At 37.2% G+C, this 17,122-nt stretch overlaps 1 protein-coding gene across 9 annotated transcripts in view; it reads left to right on the top strand.

The window, feature by feature from the left end:
- The window catches only part of DNM3 (dynamin 3), a 560,234-nt gene that overhangs the window by 91,489 nt on the left and 451,623 nt on the right, over positions 1-17,122 (top strand). For all 9 annotated transcript variants that reach the window (XR_007458711.1, XM_049633950.1, XM_049633954.1 and 6 more), the window contains exon 2: positions 68-141. Coding sequence is in view for 8 of the 9 variants with exons in the window: in XM_049633950.1 (XP_049489907.1) it covers positions 68-141 (74 nt within the window). In the remaining variant the exon portion in view is untranslated. The remainder of the gene's footprint in view (positions 1-67; positions 142-17,122) is intronic.

Raw genomic sequence — 17,122 nt, forward strand, 5'->3', positions numbered from 1 at the left:
CTTTCTTTCTTTCTTTCTCTCTCTCTCTCTCTCTCTCTCTCTTTTTTTTTTTTTTTTTTTTTTTTAGGGACTTTCTCCCTCGAGGGTCGGGCATTGTAACCAGACGGCCTCTTGTGCTGCAGCTTGTTACTTCCAAAGCAGGTAATAAATAAGGATGTTTGCCACATGAGTGAGCACATTGCTGTAGTACCTGTTGCCTCCATTCCTGGGTGTTGGGTTGTAGCAACAGAAATGTTTTTGTGAACCCTCTGCTCTGGTTGGTGGCCTGCATTTCTCTCCAAATGCTCTCTTCTTCATTGTTCCTTTAATTCCTTTGATTACATCACAAGGAAAATCTATTTGTGTGTAGGCTTTTAAAACACCTACTATTTGTGTGTAGGCTTTTAAAACACCTACTATTTTTTATGCCAAGAAAATAATGTATATGTAATTATGTATATATATAATTTTTATTTATATAATTTTATAATACAGTTTAACTACTAATACTTTACTGGTTTACTTTCTTCCACAAGTGTGTGTGTTTGGGAATTTTTTTAAGTAACAATTCAACATCCATCTAATATCTGTATTCATATGTACAAGTGTATGTGTATCTATATCTACGTCTAATGTGCTATGCTTCCCCTACTCCTTAACACCATGATAATTTGGTAGGTAAATGAGCTTTGTTTTCATTCTTATTTCTTAGCAACTGGTGATGTTAGATTTTTTTGTGTTATTTGGTGTTTATATTTCTTTTATGAATTGGCATTTTTATCTTTCCCTATTTCTTCTTGAGGATTTTTACTACTTTTCTTACCAATTTCTTTGAAAGTACTCATAAAAACCACACCTCATGAATTGCAAAAACGAAAGTTATGAAGTTTTACCCCTATGTTTTCTTCTAAGAATTTTATAGTTTTCCTCTAACATTTAGGTCTTTGATCCATTTTGACTTAATTTTTATATATGGTATGAGGAAAGGGTTCAACTTCATTTTTTGCATGTGAATAGCCAGTTTGTCCTAGCATCATTTGTATGGTTTTGACACTCTTATCAAAAATCAGTTGGCCATAAACATATGTTTATTTTGGGACTCTCAGTTCAATTCATCGGATCTGTATTTCTATATTTGTGCCAGTATTGCACTGTCATAATTACCCTTGTTTTGTAGTAAGTTTTAAAATTGAGAAATGTGAGTCCTGTTTTGTTCTTTTTCAAGATTGTTTTGGCTACCCTGGGTCCCTTGAAATTCTGTGTGAATTGTAGAATCAGCTTGTTTTATCTCAGCAATGCAAGATTGGTTTAACATCTAAAAAGCAATTAATGTAATGTATCATATCAGTAGAATTAAAAACAGGAAATCACAGGATCATCTCAACAGATTCAGAAAAGGCATTTGAAAAAGTCCAACATCCCATCATTATAAAAACACTCAACAAAATAGTGATAGAAGAGAACTTCCTTAACCTGATAAAGGTCATAGACTATAAAGCCCACAGCTAACATCATATTTAATGGTGAAAGACTGCATGCTTTCCTTTTAAGATTAGGAACAAGGCAGAGATATCTACTCTTGCCACTTCAGTTCAGCATTGTGCTGGAGGTTCTAGCTAGGGCAGTTGGGCAAGAGAAAGAAAGAAAAAAACCCCATCCATATTGGAAAGGAAAGAGTAGAATGATCTCTATTCATAGAGGATATGATAAAATATGTAGAAATTCCTAAAGAATCCACCAAAAAACTATTAGAACTAGTAAATGAGTTCAGCATGGTTGCAGGATACCAGATCAAATGTACAAAGATCAATTGTATTTCTATAAACTTGTCATGCACATTCAAAACATGAAATTAAGAGAATGATTTCATTTATAATGGCATCAAAAATAATACACTCTTAGGAATAAATTTAACAAAGGAAGTGTGAAATTTGTACTCTCAAAGCTATGGAACATTGTTGAAAGAGACTATAGAATATCTAAATAATTGGACAAGCATCCTGTGTTCATTCATTGGAAGATGAATGTTGAGATGGCCGTGCTTCCCAAGCTGACCTACTGACTTGATGCGATCCCTATAAAAATCCCAGATGACTTTTTTGGGGGTAGAAATTGTAGATATTTTTAACCATTTTTTAATATAAAAAAAGTCTGTACTAAGTTTGATCCAAAGGAATGGACTTACATGCTATCATTTGATAAAAGTAAGTTACTTACAAATCTACAATACATCAGCCACTATTCTAAGCTCTGAGATATGGCAGTAACTAGGACAAAGTCCCTGTTCTTCTGGTGATTTAAATTCTGTCATAAAATTTTTGACGTATTGAAGTTTTACTCTTTATGGTTGTAAAATCTATACATGTATCTTTCACAAAAAGTAAATACTTCGCACACTTTTCTTCCTTTTCATATGTAAAATTATCTTTAACATTTAGTTCTCTTTTTATCTGAAATTTATTTTCATGTATACTGAACTATTTTTTTCAGTCTCCTTTATCTTCTATCACATTCCTACTGCAATCTATTTATGAAGATCTTTTCTGTTTTATTGTGCCAATAACACAGTGTTTTACTTTTGTGGATTTATAATTTGCTTTAATATCCATCTGTCATGTTTGTAGTCTTCTGCCATTACCTATTTTTATTTAGGAGCTCTTTTCTATTTGGCAAAATTTAGGATAATTTTATAAAGACAAAGCTATTGCCACTAAAATTATTTTAAACCTATAGATTCATAAAGAATAATTGATATCTTTAAAATATTCACTTTTTTTCTAGTCCAGAGATCATGCTATATCCTTTCATTTGCTCAAATATTCTTTTTCCTTAGTAAAATTCGTGATTATCTTTATATAGCATCCGTGCATTTCTAGTTAGGGTATTCATATTTAGTTCATTTTGTTCTTGTCATTTGAGTAGGGTTCCCCCCCCCCCATTTTCTTTTCTTTTCTTTTCTTTTCTTTTCTTTTCTTTTTTTAAATATTTATTTATTTATTTTGAGAGAGAGAGAGAGAGAGAGAGAGAGAGTGAGTGAGTGAGTCTGCGTGCTGGGGAGGGGCAGAGAGAGAGAGGGAGAGAGAGAATCCCAAGCAGGTTCCATATTGTCAGTGCGTGGAGCCTGATGTGGGGCTTGAACTCACAAACTGTGAGATCATGACCTGAGCTAAAGTCAAGACACTTAACTGACTGAGCCGCTCAAATGCCCCTACATTATATTTTCTAATCTCTCATTGCAGATTATGTTAACACTGCTATTTTTACTTTTAATTTTTAAATTAACCATTTTACTCTACATTTGACATTAAAGCATTTTTTAAATTTTATTTATTTATTTTGAAAGAGAGGAGAGAGAGAGTAGGGGAGGGGCAGATAGAGAGAAGGAGAGAGAGAATTCCAAGCAGTCTCCATGCCATCAGAGCAGAGCCTGAGGTGGGGCTCAAACTCATGAACCATGAGATCGTGACCTGAGCCTAAACCAAGAATCAGTGGCTTAATGGACTGAGTCACCCAGGTGCCCTGACATTAAATATTTTTAATTGATTCTCTTGTGTATTTTAGTTATATATATATATATATATATATATATATATATACGATATATAATTATATATAGCTATATAGATATGTAGATCTATAGTTATATATAGATCTATATAACTATATATATCTATATATATATAGTTATATATATATATAGTTATTTAGTTATATATAGAATTTCTTAATTTTTTTCAATAAATGCTTACCATGCAAATACTGAGATAGCTGAGATAATAGATAATCTCCTTTGCACTGGGGATTTTTGGGTGAGTACTTACATGTTGAGCTTTTTTGAGAAGGTACCTCACATGCTTTTTCCTTATACCTTTTTGTTAACAGTCTCCCCATCTTGTCACTTCTAAGCCCCTGACCATTCTGTCATTAGTTAGTGAGGACCATACTTCACACACCACCTCTCTTTTCATGCAAAGTAGACTAGAAATTCTTCCCTTAGGGAAAACCTGCTGTTTTCACAATCATTCATGAACCCCAAATTGGGGTTTTTATATTGCAACACTATATTCTAGCTGATGCCTGCTAAGAACTCTACTTATTTTTTTTTTCCACTCTAAGTGAATTGTTCATAGGGGAATCCCATGTATGACTATAGGTTTGGGTTGATGGGGGCTAACAATGGCTGAAAGAAGCAAGCTGGGATAGATGTCACTGCTGTAATGTACTTGTGCCTTTGGATCCTAATTGGGATCAGTTCTATAAATATTACTTACTGTTTTTTTTTTTTTTTTTTAATTAATTTATTTATTTTTTTATTTTTGGGACAGAGAGAGACAGAGCATGAATGGGGGAGGGGCAGAGAGAGAGGGAGACACAGAATCGGAAACAGGCTCCAGGCTCCGAGCCATCAGCCCAGAGCCTGACGCGGGGCTCGAACTCACGGACCGCGAGATCGTGACCTGGCTGAAGTCGGACGCTTAACCGACTGCGCCACCCAGGCGCCCCTACTTACTGTTTTTTTAAGTTGATTTATTTTTGAGAGAGAGAAAGAGAATGTGTATGAGCAGGGAAGGGACAGAGAGAGGGAGAGAGGGAATCCCAAGCGGGCTCCATTCTGTCAGCACAGAGCCCAGTGCAGGGCTCGGTCTCACAAACCATAAGGTCATGACCTGAGCCCAAATCAAGAGTCGGATGCTTAACTGACTGAGCCACCCAGGTGCCCCCATAAATACTACTTTATCTTGATAGTTTCATTCATTCATTCATTCATTCATTCAGTGCTTATTGAATGACTCCTGTCTATCAGGCAAATAACCCTGGCAACATGGAGCTTATGTTCTAGTTGGGGAGAAACCAACAACCACCCGAAAAACAAAACAAAACAAAACAAAATAAAAAAACTCAACACCATAGAATGTTAGATGATGAAGAAAGTGAGCATTCAATCCATGCCGACGTTTATGTAGGCAGAGGGAAGTTAGAAGATTCTAAGATAAGAGCTACTTGTGTGGTTGAAGTTTAAAAGAATACCAGTAGGGCTGGAGTGGAGAGAGGAGGTAATGGGGAGAAAATGGGGTAAAGAGAGACAGCATTGCTGAAACAGTTGCTTGGATAGGGTCTTGTGAGCCCGGTGCCTTGAAGGAACATGATAGTAGGATTAGGGCCTTAGAGTAGGTGCCCCTGAATGTAAGACAATGAAATAATAGAGTGACTCAGGGATTGGTTACTGGGTTGAGATAATTCTTTTACTCATGAGGAGGATGAAGGGATACCTTTTCTATTGCAACCACATGGAAAGAAGAAACTATGGGAGAAACTAGTAGTAAGTCTGTACTTGTAGTGGTAGAGTTGTGAGATTCCTCATGTGATGACTTTATTTTTTCCAAAAGGAGATAAGATATTTGCTAATAATGATCATTTTTTGTTCTCATTTCCGTTAATATGTCTGCTATTTCTCTTTAATGTCTGACCACATTAACCAGGAACTCCAGAACCATGTTTTGCTCCTAGTGGTGTGTGTCTTGTGTTAAATTATGCATATACTATTTACTATTTGTTTTTCCTGGTAAAGAACTATTTTATTCCTAACATTTAAAAATGTTTATTTATTTATTTTGAGAAGGGCAGAGAGAGAGAGAGAGAGAATCCCAAACAGGCTCAGCACTTTAGTGCAGAGCTGGCATGGGGCTCGATCTCACAAACTGTGAGAGATCATGACCTGAGCTGAAATCAAGAGTCAGATGCTCAACCAACTGGGCCATCCAGAGGCCCCTTATTCCTAGTTTTAAAAATATTTTAAAACCTAATAGGTAGATATATAATTTTAATGAGTGACATTTTGGCATTTATTGATATAATCATTTAAAAAACTCTTTGATATGTTCACCTTTACATTTATAGATTTCTTATTTAAGCATTCTTGCATTCCTAAGATACATTTGACTATAGTAACTTATTCTTTTATGGTACTATTAAAGTAATTTCACCAATTTATCTTAGGTTATTTACATTTATTTATATATACACATATCTATCGTCAGGTTATCAAATGAAATCTGTACTGGTCAGCATAAAATCAATTGAGTAAATGGGGCACCTGGGTGGCTTAATTGGTTAAGTGTCCGACTTTGGCTCAGATCATGATCTCGTGGTCCGTGAGTTCGAGCCCCACGTTGGGCTCTGTGCTGACAGCTCAGGGCCTGGAGCCTGTTTCAGATTCCGTGTCTTTCTCTCTCTGACCCTCCCCTGTTCATGCTCTGTCTCTCTCTGTCTCAAAAATAAATAAACGTTAAAAAAAAATCAAAATCAATTGAGTAACTCTTTTTCTGTCTCTTGATTTTTTTCTACTAGGCTTTGAAACTCTTAAAAACCCAGTGATGCATTTTCGTTTCTGTTTCCAATTAAGGAGGGCTGCTAGCCTGGCTTTTCTACAAAGGAATGTGTCTTAGACTCAGGGGTTCAGAGACAGCAGCTGTGGGCAGTATGAGCCTGGGAGAGGTAGACCTGAGGCTGTGGTTGCACTGGGTCCTGAGGCATGGGATATCAGAGCACACAGGGGGTATTCAACATCATGTGGATACTTCCTGTTCTAATGCAGAGATTTTCCTGCTGTAATTCTAAGAAACTATTATAAAAGTGTAGCTAAACCCTAGACAGTTACTATTTAGAAAGCTATAACACTTAGTGGTTGCCATTTTTTTTTTTTTTTAATTTTTTTTTTCAATGTTTTTTATTTATTTTTGGGACAGAGAGAGACAAAGCATGAACGGGGGAGGGGCAGAGAGAGAGGGAGACACAGAATCGGAAACAGGCTCCAGGCTCCGAGCCATCAGCCCAGAGCCCGACGCGGGGCTCGAACTCACGGACCGCGAGATCGTGACCTGGCTGAAGTCGGACGCTTAACCGATTGCGCCACCCAGGCTCCCCAGTGGTTGCCATTTTTTGAGCGTTAGTTATTATCATGTAAGAATCTTCTGAGATAGATGTTATGATTCCCATTTTATTTTTTTATTATTATTATTATTATTATTATTTAATGTTTATTTGTTTTTTGAGAAAGAGAAAGACAGAGCATTAGCAGGGGAGGGGTAGAGAGAGGAGACACAGAATCCAAAGCAGGCTCCAGGCTCTGAGCTGTCAGCACAGAGCCCGACATGGGGCTCGAACCCACGAACTGTGAGATCATGACCCGAGCTGAAGTCGGACGGACGCTCAACCAACTGAGCCACCCAGGTGCCCCTATGATTCCCATTTTAGAAAAAGAGTCCCAGCAAAGTTAAGCGATTTGTCAGAGGCCACACTGTTGGTAGGAGTAGGGATTGTTACTAATGTCTTTCTGACACTAATAATATTGCATTTTAAAAATAGGAAACTTGAACTGTTTGCTTTATTTTTTATTAAGTAAACTGTATGCTCAACATGGGGCTAGAACTCATGACCCCCAGATCAAGAGTCACATGCTCTACCAACTGAGCCAGCTAGGTGCCCCTTGAGCCGCTCCCTTTATAATTACAGGATACACTTTATATTTGTATTGGGCTATTTTTTATGTAAGGAAGCATAAATATGTGAATAGTAAATACATAAATTATTTGATTAACTCATAATTCATTTACTAACATTTGACTGCTTGTCTCCACCTGCTACGTATTAGTTGCTAAACAAAGCCAAAAAGTTAATTACAGACCCTAAGCCTTATTCTGTGTAATTTGTTTTGGGAAATTTAGTACTTAGTACAGGAGAGCATTCTAAGAAATCACACAGTGTTGTGAGGAAGGTGAGAAAAAAATACCATCTCTGTTTTATTAACAAAGATAACATTTTTAAGTGATAAGGTCTTGATAGTTTGGATTTAGAGAGAGGGATTTCTGAAGGTTTGGCTTGGGAGGACAAGAGCTGGACAAAGCACTGATGAAGTGTTGGGTAAGGACTGGGGTGTCAAGGGCAAGCGAGTAGGTAGGGGGTCTTGCTAAGACAAGGGGACAGTTTTCAATGCCTGTGGACATTTCCAGTGCCATGCTGAAACTGACTTTTGCCAGCTCCTGAGATCTGATTATGCAACTCTCTTTTCATTTCTGTATTCGGTGAAATCATGATAGTAACCTGAAGTTGGTCATGGTAGGAGTACTTACACTACAGAAATTGGCAAATGCTATGAATCAAGACTTTTTCCTCCTTAGGGTGCCAGCTATTGTTAAACATTTACCAGTATGCCACTGGTTTCTTTCTTTTCAATAATGAGTCTTGCTGTTCACTGGTTTAATGACATGTCAAACTGAGAAAACAAATGTGTCTGAATATAATATTTTTGATGGTCTGCTGAGTGTGTTGAAAGTGTCACTCCTTTAAGAAATGATCCACTTGGGGGTGTCTGGGTGGCTCAGTTGGTTAAGCGTCTGACTCTTGATTTAGGCTCAGGTCATGATCTCAGGGTCGTGAAATCAAGCCCTGTATTGGGCTCTGTGCTGAGTGTGTAACCTGCTTGGGATTCTCTCTCCTTCTCTCTCTCTGCCCCTCCTCCACTCAGGCTCTCTCTCTCAAAAAATACATAAATAAACATTAAAAAAATATTTAAAAAAGAGAAATGATCCATTTGGAGTTTGATATACTTCCTTCAGGAGGGGTGGGTTTTTAAGACAGTAGAATCCATCACTCTTTGCATTAAAAGTTACTGTTAAGAATTTACAAAAGTAAAGCCTGTAGGTCATGGTTAAGGATAAGTGGTGTTGTCATCTGGAGAACTTTTTTATGTTAAAATGCTTCTCTAAATGCTATTATATTGCTTCATACTCCTTTATTTCAATGACATTGGTATAAGAAAGAAAGATACTACAAATTAGAACTTTCAAAATGGATAAATTAAAGTTAATTGTTCAAATTACAGAAATATTCTTTTGTGAAAGATTTCCTTGGTATTTCCTCCTTTCATGCATGTCAAATATATTACTAATTCATCAAAATTTGATTTGCCACCTTTGTATTACATTTACTGCACAATGTAACATGTCTGTGTTTCAAAAATTGCATATGACTTATAATTTATTAGAGAATTATTACTATTCAGTTTTTTGGGGGAACTTGGAATTGCTTTAAGTGTCCATTTTAATAAAGATGTTCAGTAACAGAAGCCAGAGAACTTGTTTCTGAGACACCAGATGACTAACAGGATGGGGTGGAGACACAAAGTTCAGGCAGCAGGCCTGAGAAGCAGCAGGCACAGATCCCCATGTTCTAAGTGAGGGCTCTACCCTGAGGCCCCTCTCCAGGGCCACTCGAACAGCACTGCGAGTCTAGGTGGAACTGAGCCAAAGGGTATTGCCTCCTACCACAAGAGTCAGGGAATAGTTCATTCTAGAGAGAAATGTCACCTTCTCACAGGTGAGCTTTTTGAAGGATTTTACAGATTACTTAGACTTTGAGTCCTGCTATACGTACAGTGCCTCAGGACCTGTTTTCTCACTTCATAAATTAGACTGATACACTCAAGTATTTTTTTGAATAACAACATTGAAAATATTTTAAAACTATGTCTCATTCATTTTATATTTAAATATCTGAATTTGATTTGAATTGATATTTTAGAATAAGATAGTCTGTTTTTGCAGAGGATTAAATGTTTATTTTTTTTTTCATTGTAACAAGTTAGCCTCATGTAAAAACAAATGTGATTCTGAAAACATTCTTTCTTAACTACAGCTTTGACCTTGTTCTGCTCCATTGCTGGTTCCCTACTGCCTTCCTTATAAAATGCAAGTTACCATATAAAGTGCAGATTCATAGTTGAAAGTCCCTTGAATATAGCTATTTTTAAATTTTAATGTGCATAAGATTCCTAAGGATCTGGAAACTTCCTTAGAAGTTTTGATTCAGTAGGTCTGGAGCAAAGCAGTGGGATGTATTTTATTTTATTTTATTTTATTTTATTTTTAATTTTTTTTAACATTTATTTATTTTTGAGACAGAGAGAGACACAGCATGAACGGGGGAGGGGCAGAGAGAGAGGGAAACACAGAATCGGAAGCAGGCTCCAGGCTCTGAGCCATCAGCCCAGAGCCCGACGCGGGGCTCGAACTTGTAGACCACGAGATCGTGACCTGAGCTGAAGTCGGACGCTTAATTGACTGAGCCACCCAGGCGCCCCAATGGGATGCATTTTAAAGAACTACTGTCAAGTTCTTCTGTAAGCTGTTGGTCTTTGATAAACACTTTGGGAAACATTCATAATAGGTTCATCTAATTCTTTCACTGGTCTTTTCTTTTCCTAACTACCTTTCCTTCTTCCCTTTAATAGGCTCTTTTTTTAGGTATTACCTATTATTATTTTTTAAATTGTCTAAATGTTTGGTCATAGAGTCTTTAGACAGGTCTAAGTGCAGTGCTTTGAACATAACAGGCACTCATTCACTGCTGACGGTATTTTCCTGCTGCCAGGGCATCTAGCTCAGACACCAGCATATTTGGCTCTGGTATTTGAAGAGCCCAAGGATATTTTCTTTTCAGATTTATTTAGATATAATTGACATATAACATTGTGTAAGTTTAAGGTGTACGATATCATAATTTGATATATGTGTATCTCAGGATTTTCATAGACTGTCAGAGGTTGAGATTCTAATAACATTTAATTTTGTTGTTGCATAACTCACTTACTTTCCAGTCATAAATATATAGAGGAAAAAACCATCCAAGTGAAATCTCTGTAACAGCAGAGCATATCCACTCACCCCTTGTAGCTGGGGTCTTCCTTGATTTCTTGATAAGCCCAGAAAGTCCCATTGACCCCTTGGACTGTCACAGTTATCAAGCATCCAATGTTAATTCTGGAAAATATAACTATCAAAAATACATTAGAATATATTAGGGTATTGGACAGTGGGGATGTTGGTTTTTCTAAGAAGTTTGAGGATCACTGGCATAGAAGGGATTAAAGGGTTTGTTTTTCTGGGGGGTGCTTTGAGTTATTATTCCATGAATGTTGGACACAATGTAATAAATAAATGAACTCCCAAAGGTTGTAGGTAAAATAACATTCTTGTTAAATGGATAGACATGTAGAGACTCTATACATATATTACGACAAGACTTAGTACACATATTCTCACATTTGTAATCTATTTCATGGAGAGGTCAAATGGCTCTCTTTCAGGATTCTTACAAACCTTATTCATGAGGGAGGAAAATGGTCATTTGTGCACTTTCATTCAGACCTACTTTAAATCTGGTTTGGTTGTGTTTTCCAGATCACTGCTCTTTTAAATATTTGTATAACTCAAGAAATTTAACTGTCTTCATTTTATGCTTGGGTATTGGGATCCCACTGTGAATTACTGGGTTTTCATTTTTCTCCCCTCCCCTCCCCCTGCCCCCGCCTGTTTCTTCTTATTTTTGCTGACAACACTCTAAAACCATTTTTACCGTTTTTCTTTTGTTGTCCTTTTTTCTTAGCTTAAATATTGGTTACACATTGATTAATAGACTTAGAAGTTCTAGTTTTCAGTTATGTATCTTCCATTATGAAGTCCACAGCAATTTTAGTTCAACTCTCAAAATTTTGAGAGAAGTCAAAAAGCTATTCTAAGCAAACCTGACTTAAATTTTATTTCTTCACAGGTAGATGGCTGCCCTTTAATGCTACATATGTTTCCATTTAGGAAGGAAATGACTAAATTAAAGGTATTATATTTCTCCTGAAAGGAAATGAAGAAATATATATTTCAATAAAATTCCATTCTTGATTGTGAGGTTAAGATGACTTTTGAGTTGTCAATAATTTGCCAATTATTTTCCAATTCTTTAGGTCTCTTTGTCTCTATTCCATTTTAAAAGAAGGCATTGAGGCTTTTCTCAGCCTCATTTCCTAGCCAGAAATTATAGTTATCTGACCTTAGACTATGATGTTTGCTTAAAGAGGATGGATGGAAGGGAGACAACAAGTTCCTTCATTTTGGGACTTCTCTTTCTTTCTATGCCCCATCGTACTCCCAGTTTTTAAAAAATGAGTTGTCTTGAAATAATTGAGATTAAGAAGACTAAAAGATAAACTGTGTAGTTGTTAATATCTCTTTAAATCTGAGAGAAGGAGATGTGATTTTTATTGTAAGAAAATGAGTAGACGTATTTTATATCATACCCATGACTGTAGTCAACTAATAATTACTGTTTACCTACCTCTTCCCACTCTCATTGTTTCCCCTTGGGCTTCTAACAATAGAAACTGTAGATCACAGATGTCCCCTGCATTTGCATTTGTTGGGTGAGTTGTAATAGTCTGGAAATCATTTTCTTGGCCTTCTCCTCCTCCGTGTGTCATGCTCAGTCTTCCCTACTGCCACAGCCTGCACTCTTCTTTCTGTGAAACATTCACTTCAGCAGCCACTAGTCCAGCAGGGCACAATGAGTTATCTCACTGAATGACGTGGTCCACAAATTTAAGAAATCGGTGGTTCTGTTGCGTGAATGGCATACAGTAGACCATCACTGAGTTACTCTGCTGGTTTACAAGATGATTTTGTACTAACTGAAGGTGTTTATTTTGCAAAGTGAGCTAAATTCACATTAAGTACTTTTAAAGTGATCGTGTTAGTTTAATATTAACAATATCCTGGAGTGCCTGAGTGGCTCATTCAGTTAAGCATCCGACTTAGGCTCAGGTCATGATCTCATGGTTCATGGGTTCGAGCCCCATGTTGGGCTCTGTGCTGACAGCTGAGAGCCTGGAGCCTGCTTCAGATTCTGTGTCTCTCTCTCTGCCCCTCTCCCACTCCCATTCTGTCTCTGTCTCTCTCAAAAGTAAATAAACATAAAAAAATAAACAAAAAACAAAAAACAATATCCTGAAAGCCTGGTAGAATTTCTTTTCATTATTTTCCCAAAGTGTATTTGTTTGGTAAATTTTTATCTTTTTGTTTTTGCATTCATCCATTCATTCATTCATGCATTCATTCACCTGTTCATTAAATAGATTTTAAATGCCTACAGTGTGCCACACAACAGAGAAGTTGCCAGTTTGTGTCCTACAGGACATCATGTCCCTTCAACTGTCTTCCTGTTACTATTACTTCGGCTAATATTTAAAGAGACCCTGCCCTTTTTTTTAAACCTCTGCATATGTACAGAGGATATATGGATGGAATTTTCTTTCGTTTAACTTCAGTTTTTATTGTTTCATTATATAGGAATTTGGGGTCATGCAATACTTTACAAGTATTCAGGCTTAGAAGCACATATCTCTCTAAGGCATGTCAAAAGCCATTTGAGCCTCTGTCCTTTGGAGGGTCTCAAATCTGAGGCATGTCAACTGTGATTTCCATTTTGTAATTTTATTTATTTATTTAGAGTGCATGAGCAGGGGAGGGGCAGAAGGAGAGGGAAAGGGAGAATCTTAAGCAGGTTCAATGCTGTCAGTAGACAGCCTGACATGGGGCTTGATCTCATTAAGGCACAATCATGACCTGAGCTGAAATCAAGAGTCAGATGCTTAATTAACAGAGCTACCCCACCCCCCTCCATTTTGAATATCTATTTACTCTTGTTCTTATTCCTTATCAAAACCCTTTTTCCTGGCATGTACATGATATATCTGACTCTTCATCATTGTATTATTTTAAGTTTTCGTTTTTCTGTGTACATGTCTACCAGTGTTCATATTAGGCTCTATGTAGACTTTTCCTTGACCAAGTATTAGTGCAGGATTCAGAATAAACATCAATGACCTTAAATATAATTCAGGTCTATTTTGATTTACCAGGTAGGTATAATCTTGAGATGTCTAAATTGTTTTTTGTCTAAATTACTGCTAACCTTTTAAGTAAATCTTTCAGTTATTTTGTATCTATGCTATCAAGATTGTTAAAGTTGGGTGTTCAGAAATGTACATGGGCAAGGAATGCTTATTCAGCAGTTTATTGAGTGCCTTTTCACTACTCATAAAAGCTATTTCTTTAGGTCATTGAAGGGTGTACAAAGATGTATATGAGACAGAGTCCCTACACTAAAAGGGTGATGCTGTAGTGTCGGATAGGTGAGAAGAGCCACACCCTTAAATAATTCTGGGACAGTATAATAGCAGAGTGTAAAACTATGGGAGTGATGTGAAGCGATTATAAGACTGAGGAAAGTATACGTACTGCAATTGCCAAATGATCTAGAATAATGAAAGTGAATGTTTAGAGGTTGGTCCTGGAGAATACTTTGCACAGGAAAAGTAACATTATGTGTCAACTATACCTCAATTTGAAAATTTCGGGAATAAGAAGATAAAATGGATCAAAATGATCACTAAATGATTATACTTTAATTAAATCATGAACTATGTTAAAACTTTCCCCGTGTTGAAAAAAAAATTCTTGTGTGCAAATTCCATCCCCTTTGTAGTTTTTGTGTCTGTTCCTGCTGAATGACTTTTATCATTCCTGATTATGGCTCATATTTTCCTGCTTCTTTGCATGCCTAGTAATTTTGACTGAACACTGGACAGTGTGAATTTTATGTTGTATTGGATTTTGTCTTAATGATTTTGGGCTTCATTCTGATATGCAATTAAGTTAATAGGCATCCAGTTTGATCTCTTTGAGGTTCGCTTTTAGAATTTATTGGCATGGCTCCAGAGCAGCCTTTAAATCAAGGCAAATTTGACCTCGTTATTGATTCTACTTGAAGCCCCAGGTATTACTAAGTATCCACTCTGGCTTCTTGGAAGCCAACTATTCCAAGCTTGTGAGCTCTGGAGTAGTCCTTTCTGGTGGTTCTTTGTCCCAGCCTTAATAGTTTCCTCACATGCATTCACTAGTCTCCGGAACTTTATCTCTGCGCAGCCCCTTTTTCTTCAATATTTGAAGAATATTGCTCCACTAAATTTTACCTGATGGGGCACCTGGGTGACTTGGTTAAGTGTCCCAACTCTTGATTTCAGCTCAGGTCATTATCTCTCATGGTCTTGAGATCAAGCCCCATGCTGAGCATGGAGCCTGTTTGGGATTTTCTCCCTCTTTCTCTCCCTACCTCTCTCTCTACCCCTTCCCCACTCAGGCGCTCTCTCTCTCTCTCTCTCTCTCTCTCTCTCAAAATAAATAAACATTAAAAAAAATAAATTCTACCTGCCTTTGTAGCAGGATGCTCGCAGAGAGTCATGACACGGAGGCTTTTCTTTCCAGGAAGCAACTTTATTCCTGCCAGCACCGCTCAGTTGGGTTTGTACCCAAAGAACTGAGTCCCGAACGCCATGTGGTGTAGTTTCTTATGTATTTTTCATTTCTTTGTCTCCCATATATGGTAACACACAAATATGCAGTCTGATTAAGTGGTCTCACGTTACAAGGTCATGAGGGATGTTGTTGCGTATGCATATATCCAGGTTGCCTTGAGGTTTTTTTCTTTCCAAAGGGAGGGGACCCTACCACATCTTGGCTTCCTTGAACCCTGAATTCTGTGCCTCCATTTCAGTGAGACTGTTGAGGTTTGTATGGATTCTCCCTTCCTGTGCTGCCACATTGACATTTTCTTGAGGCAATTGAAATACTCACCTTGTTGATTTCCCTTCTCTCAGGAATTACTGTCTTGCATTGCCTGTTGTTCAATGTAGAAACCCTGTTCTTTTATATATTGGGTCCTATCTTCTAATTTTTTAAGGTGGGAGGGTAAATCTGACTCCTGATACTTTATCATGGCTGGAAGTGGAGGTAAGACTTTGCTAACCTTTTACTCTGATAATGGTCAACATTGAGATCACAGTAGTTTTCACTGCTCATGAAAACATTTCCAGGGTCATTTTTGGGCATTGGCTTATGGCTCTGAGGTGATGAAAAAACCTTAACATTTATATCTCCCAGAGAAAGAGTTTGCCTTAAACTATTTCTTTCACATCTCTCTCTTTTTGTAATATGTCTCCCCATTATAGAAGCTCCCAAGGAAATATAGAATACCAGATGAGTGAGGCAGTTTTTTTCAAGTTAAAAACACCAATTTGCTAAAATCTTGATGGTGCCTTCAAGCTACTATAGGGATGTGAAATTCAGACATTTTTAGGTGACAGAGGAGGCTGCCTGGCTGCCAGGTGGATGAGTTAATAGGACTTGGGTTTGTAGTTGTCACGTTTAGAACTTAACCTTAAAATCTACCTCCATTAGACTCTGCAGATGGTTCCCACTGATATGGCAATGTCACCATATTAGTGGTTACCATTAATATGACCTCTTCGCAAGAAGAATCTTTTTTTTTTTTTTTTTTTTTTTTTTTTTTTAGTGTTTATTTTTGAGAAAGAGACAGAGCATGACCAGGGGAGGGGCAGAGAGAGAGGGAGACACAGAATCTGAAGCAGGCTGTCAGCACAGAGCCTGACATGAAACTTGAACTCACAAACCATGAGATCATGACCTGGGCTGAAGTCGGACCCTTAACTGACTGAGCCACGCAGGTGCCTCTCAACAAGAATCTTAAGAAGAATTTTGTCAGGACTGTTTATTGTTGTTTGCTTTTGCTTGCTTCATCATCTCTTGGAAGTTGCAAAAAAAAAAAAAAATCCCAATGTTGGTCTTAGAAAGAATAATGGCAAGGATAATAAGGAAAGAGAAATTAGTTCATGAGGCCATCCTTACTGTAAGGATTATACATGTACCTAAAATAAGTGGCCTTGCCTCAGTTATTCCAACTGGTGGGAGTTAAATGTTAGATGATGTGCAGTCTGAGAACCTCACAAGGATAGTTGTTTAAAGGTGTAAACACATTACAGAAGTGTGGGTTCAGATATATAATTTTTAAGTTAAAATTCAATTACCTTAACTAAATGCCTGTAATTAAATAATAAACTGAGGAAGCAAATGGATAGCCCTTCAGACTTCATAAAAGCCAACTTGTATAGGCTGTTGATACCCGTATATTTCCATAGAATTGAGGGAGACTAGTGGAGCTGTGCTAAGCTAATGAAGATTGATAAGCATCCTTTCCCTGCTGACTTGCTTTTGGCTGGATGATAATGTATTTGTGAAGTTGTGGTAAGTGTGTATGTGAATATGCTAAATACTGTGCAGTTTGGTGAAGTATCCATTGCATTTCCACTTCATTTGGGGAGAGTGGTGGGATTACCATGCAGTGACACATATCAGAAGTCAGACAAGAAGAATAGGGAGCAGCTATCTGTTACTTTGCTGGT

Source organism: Panthera uncia, chromosome F1 (genome assembly GCF_023721935.1).
Source record: "Panthera uncia isolate 11264 chromosome F1, Puncia_PCG_1.0, whole genome shotgun sequence".
Lineage (NCBI taxonomy): Eukaryota > Metazoa > Chordata > Mammalia > Carnivora > Felidae > Panthera > Panthera uncia.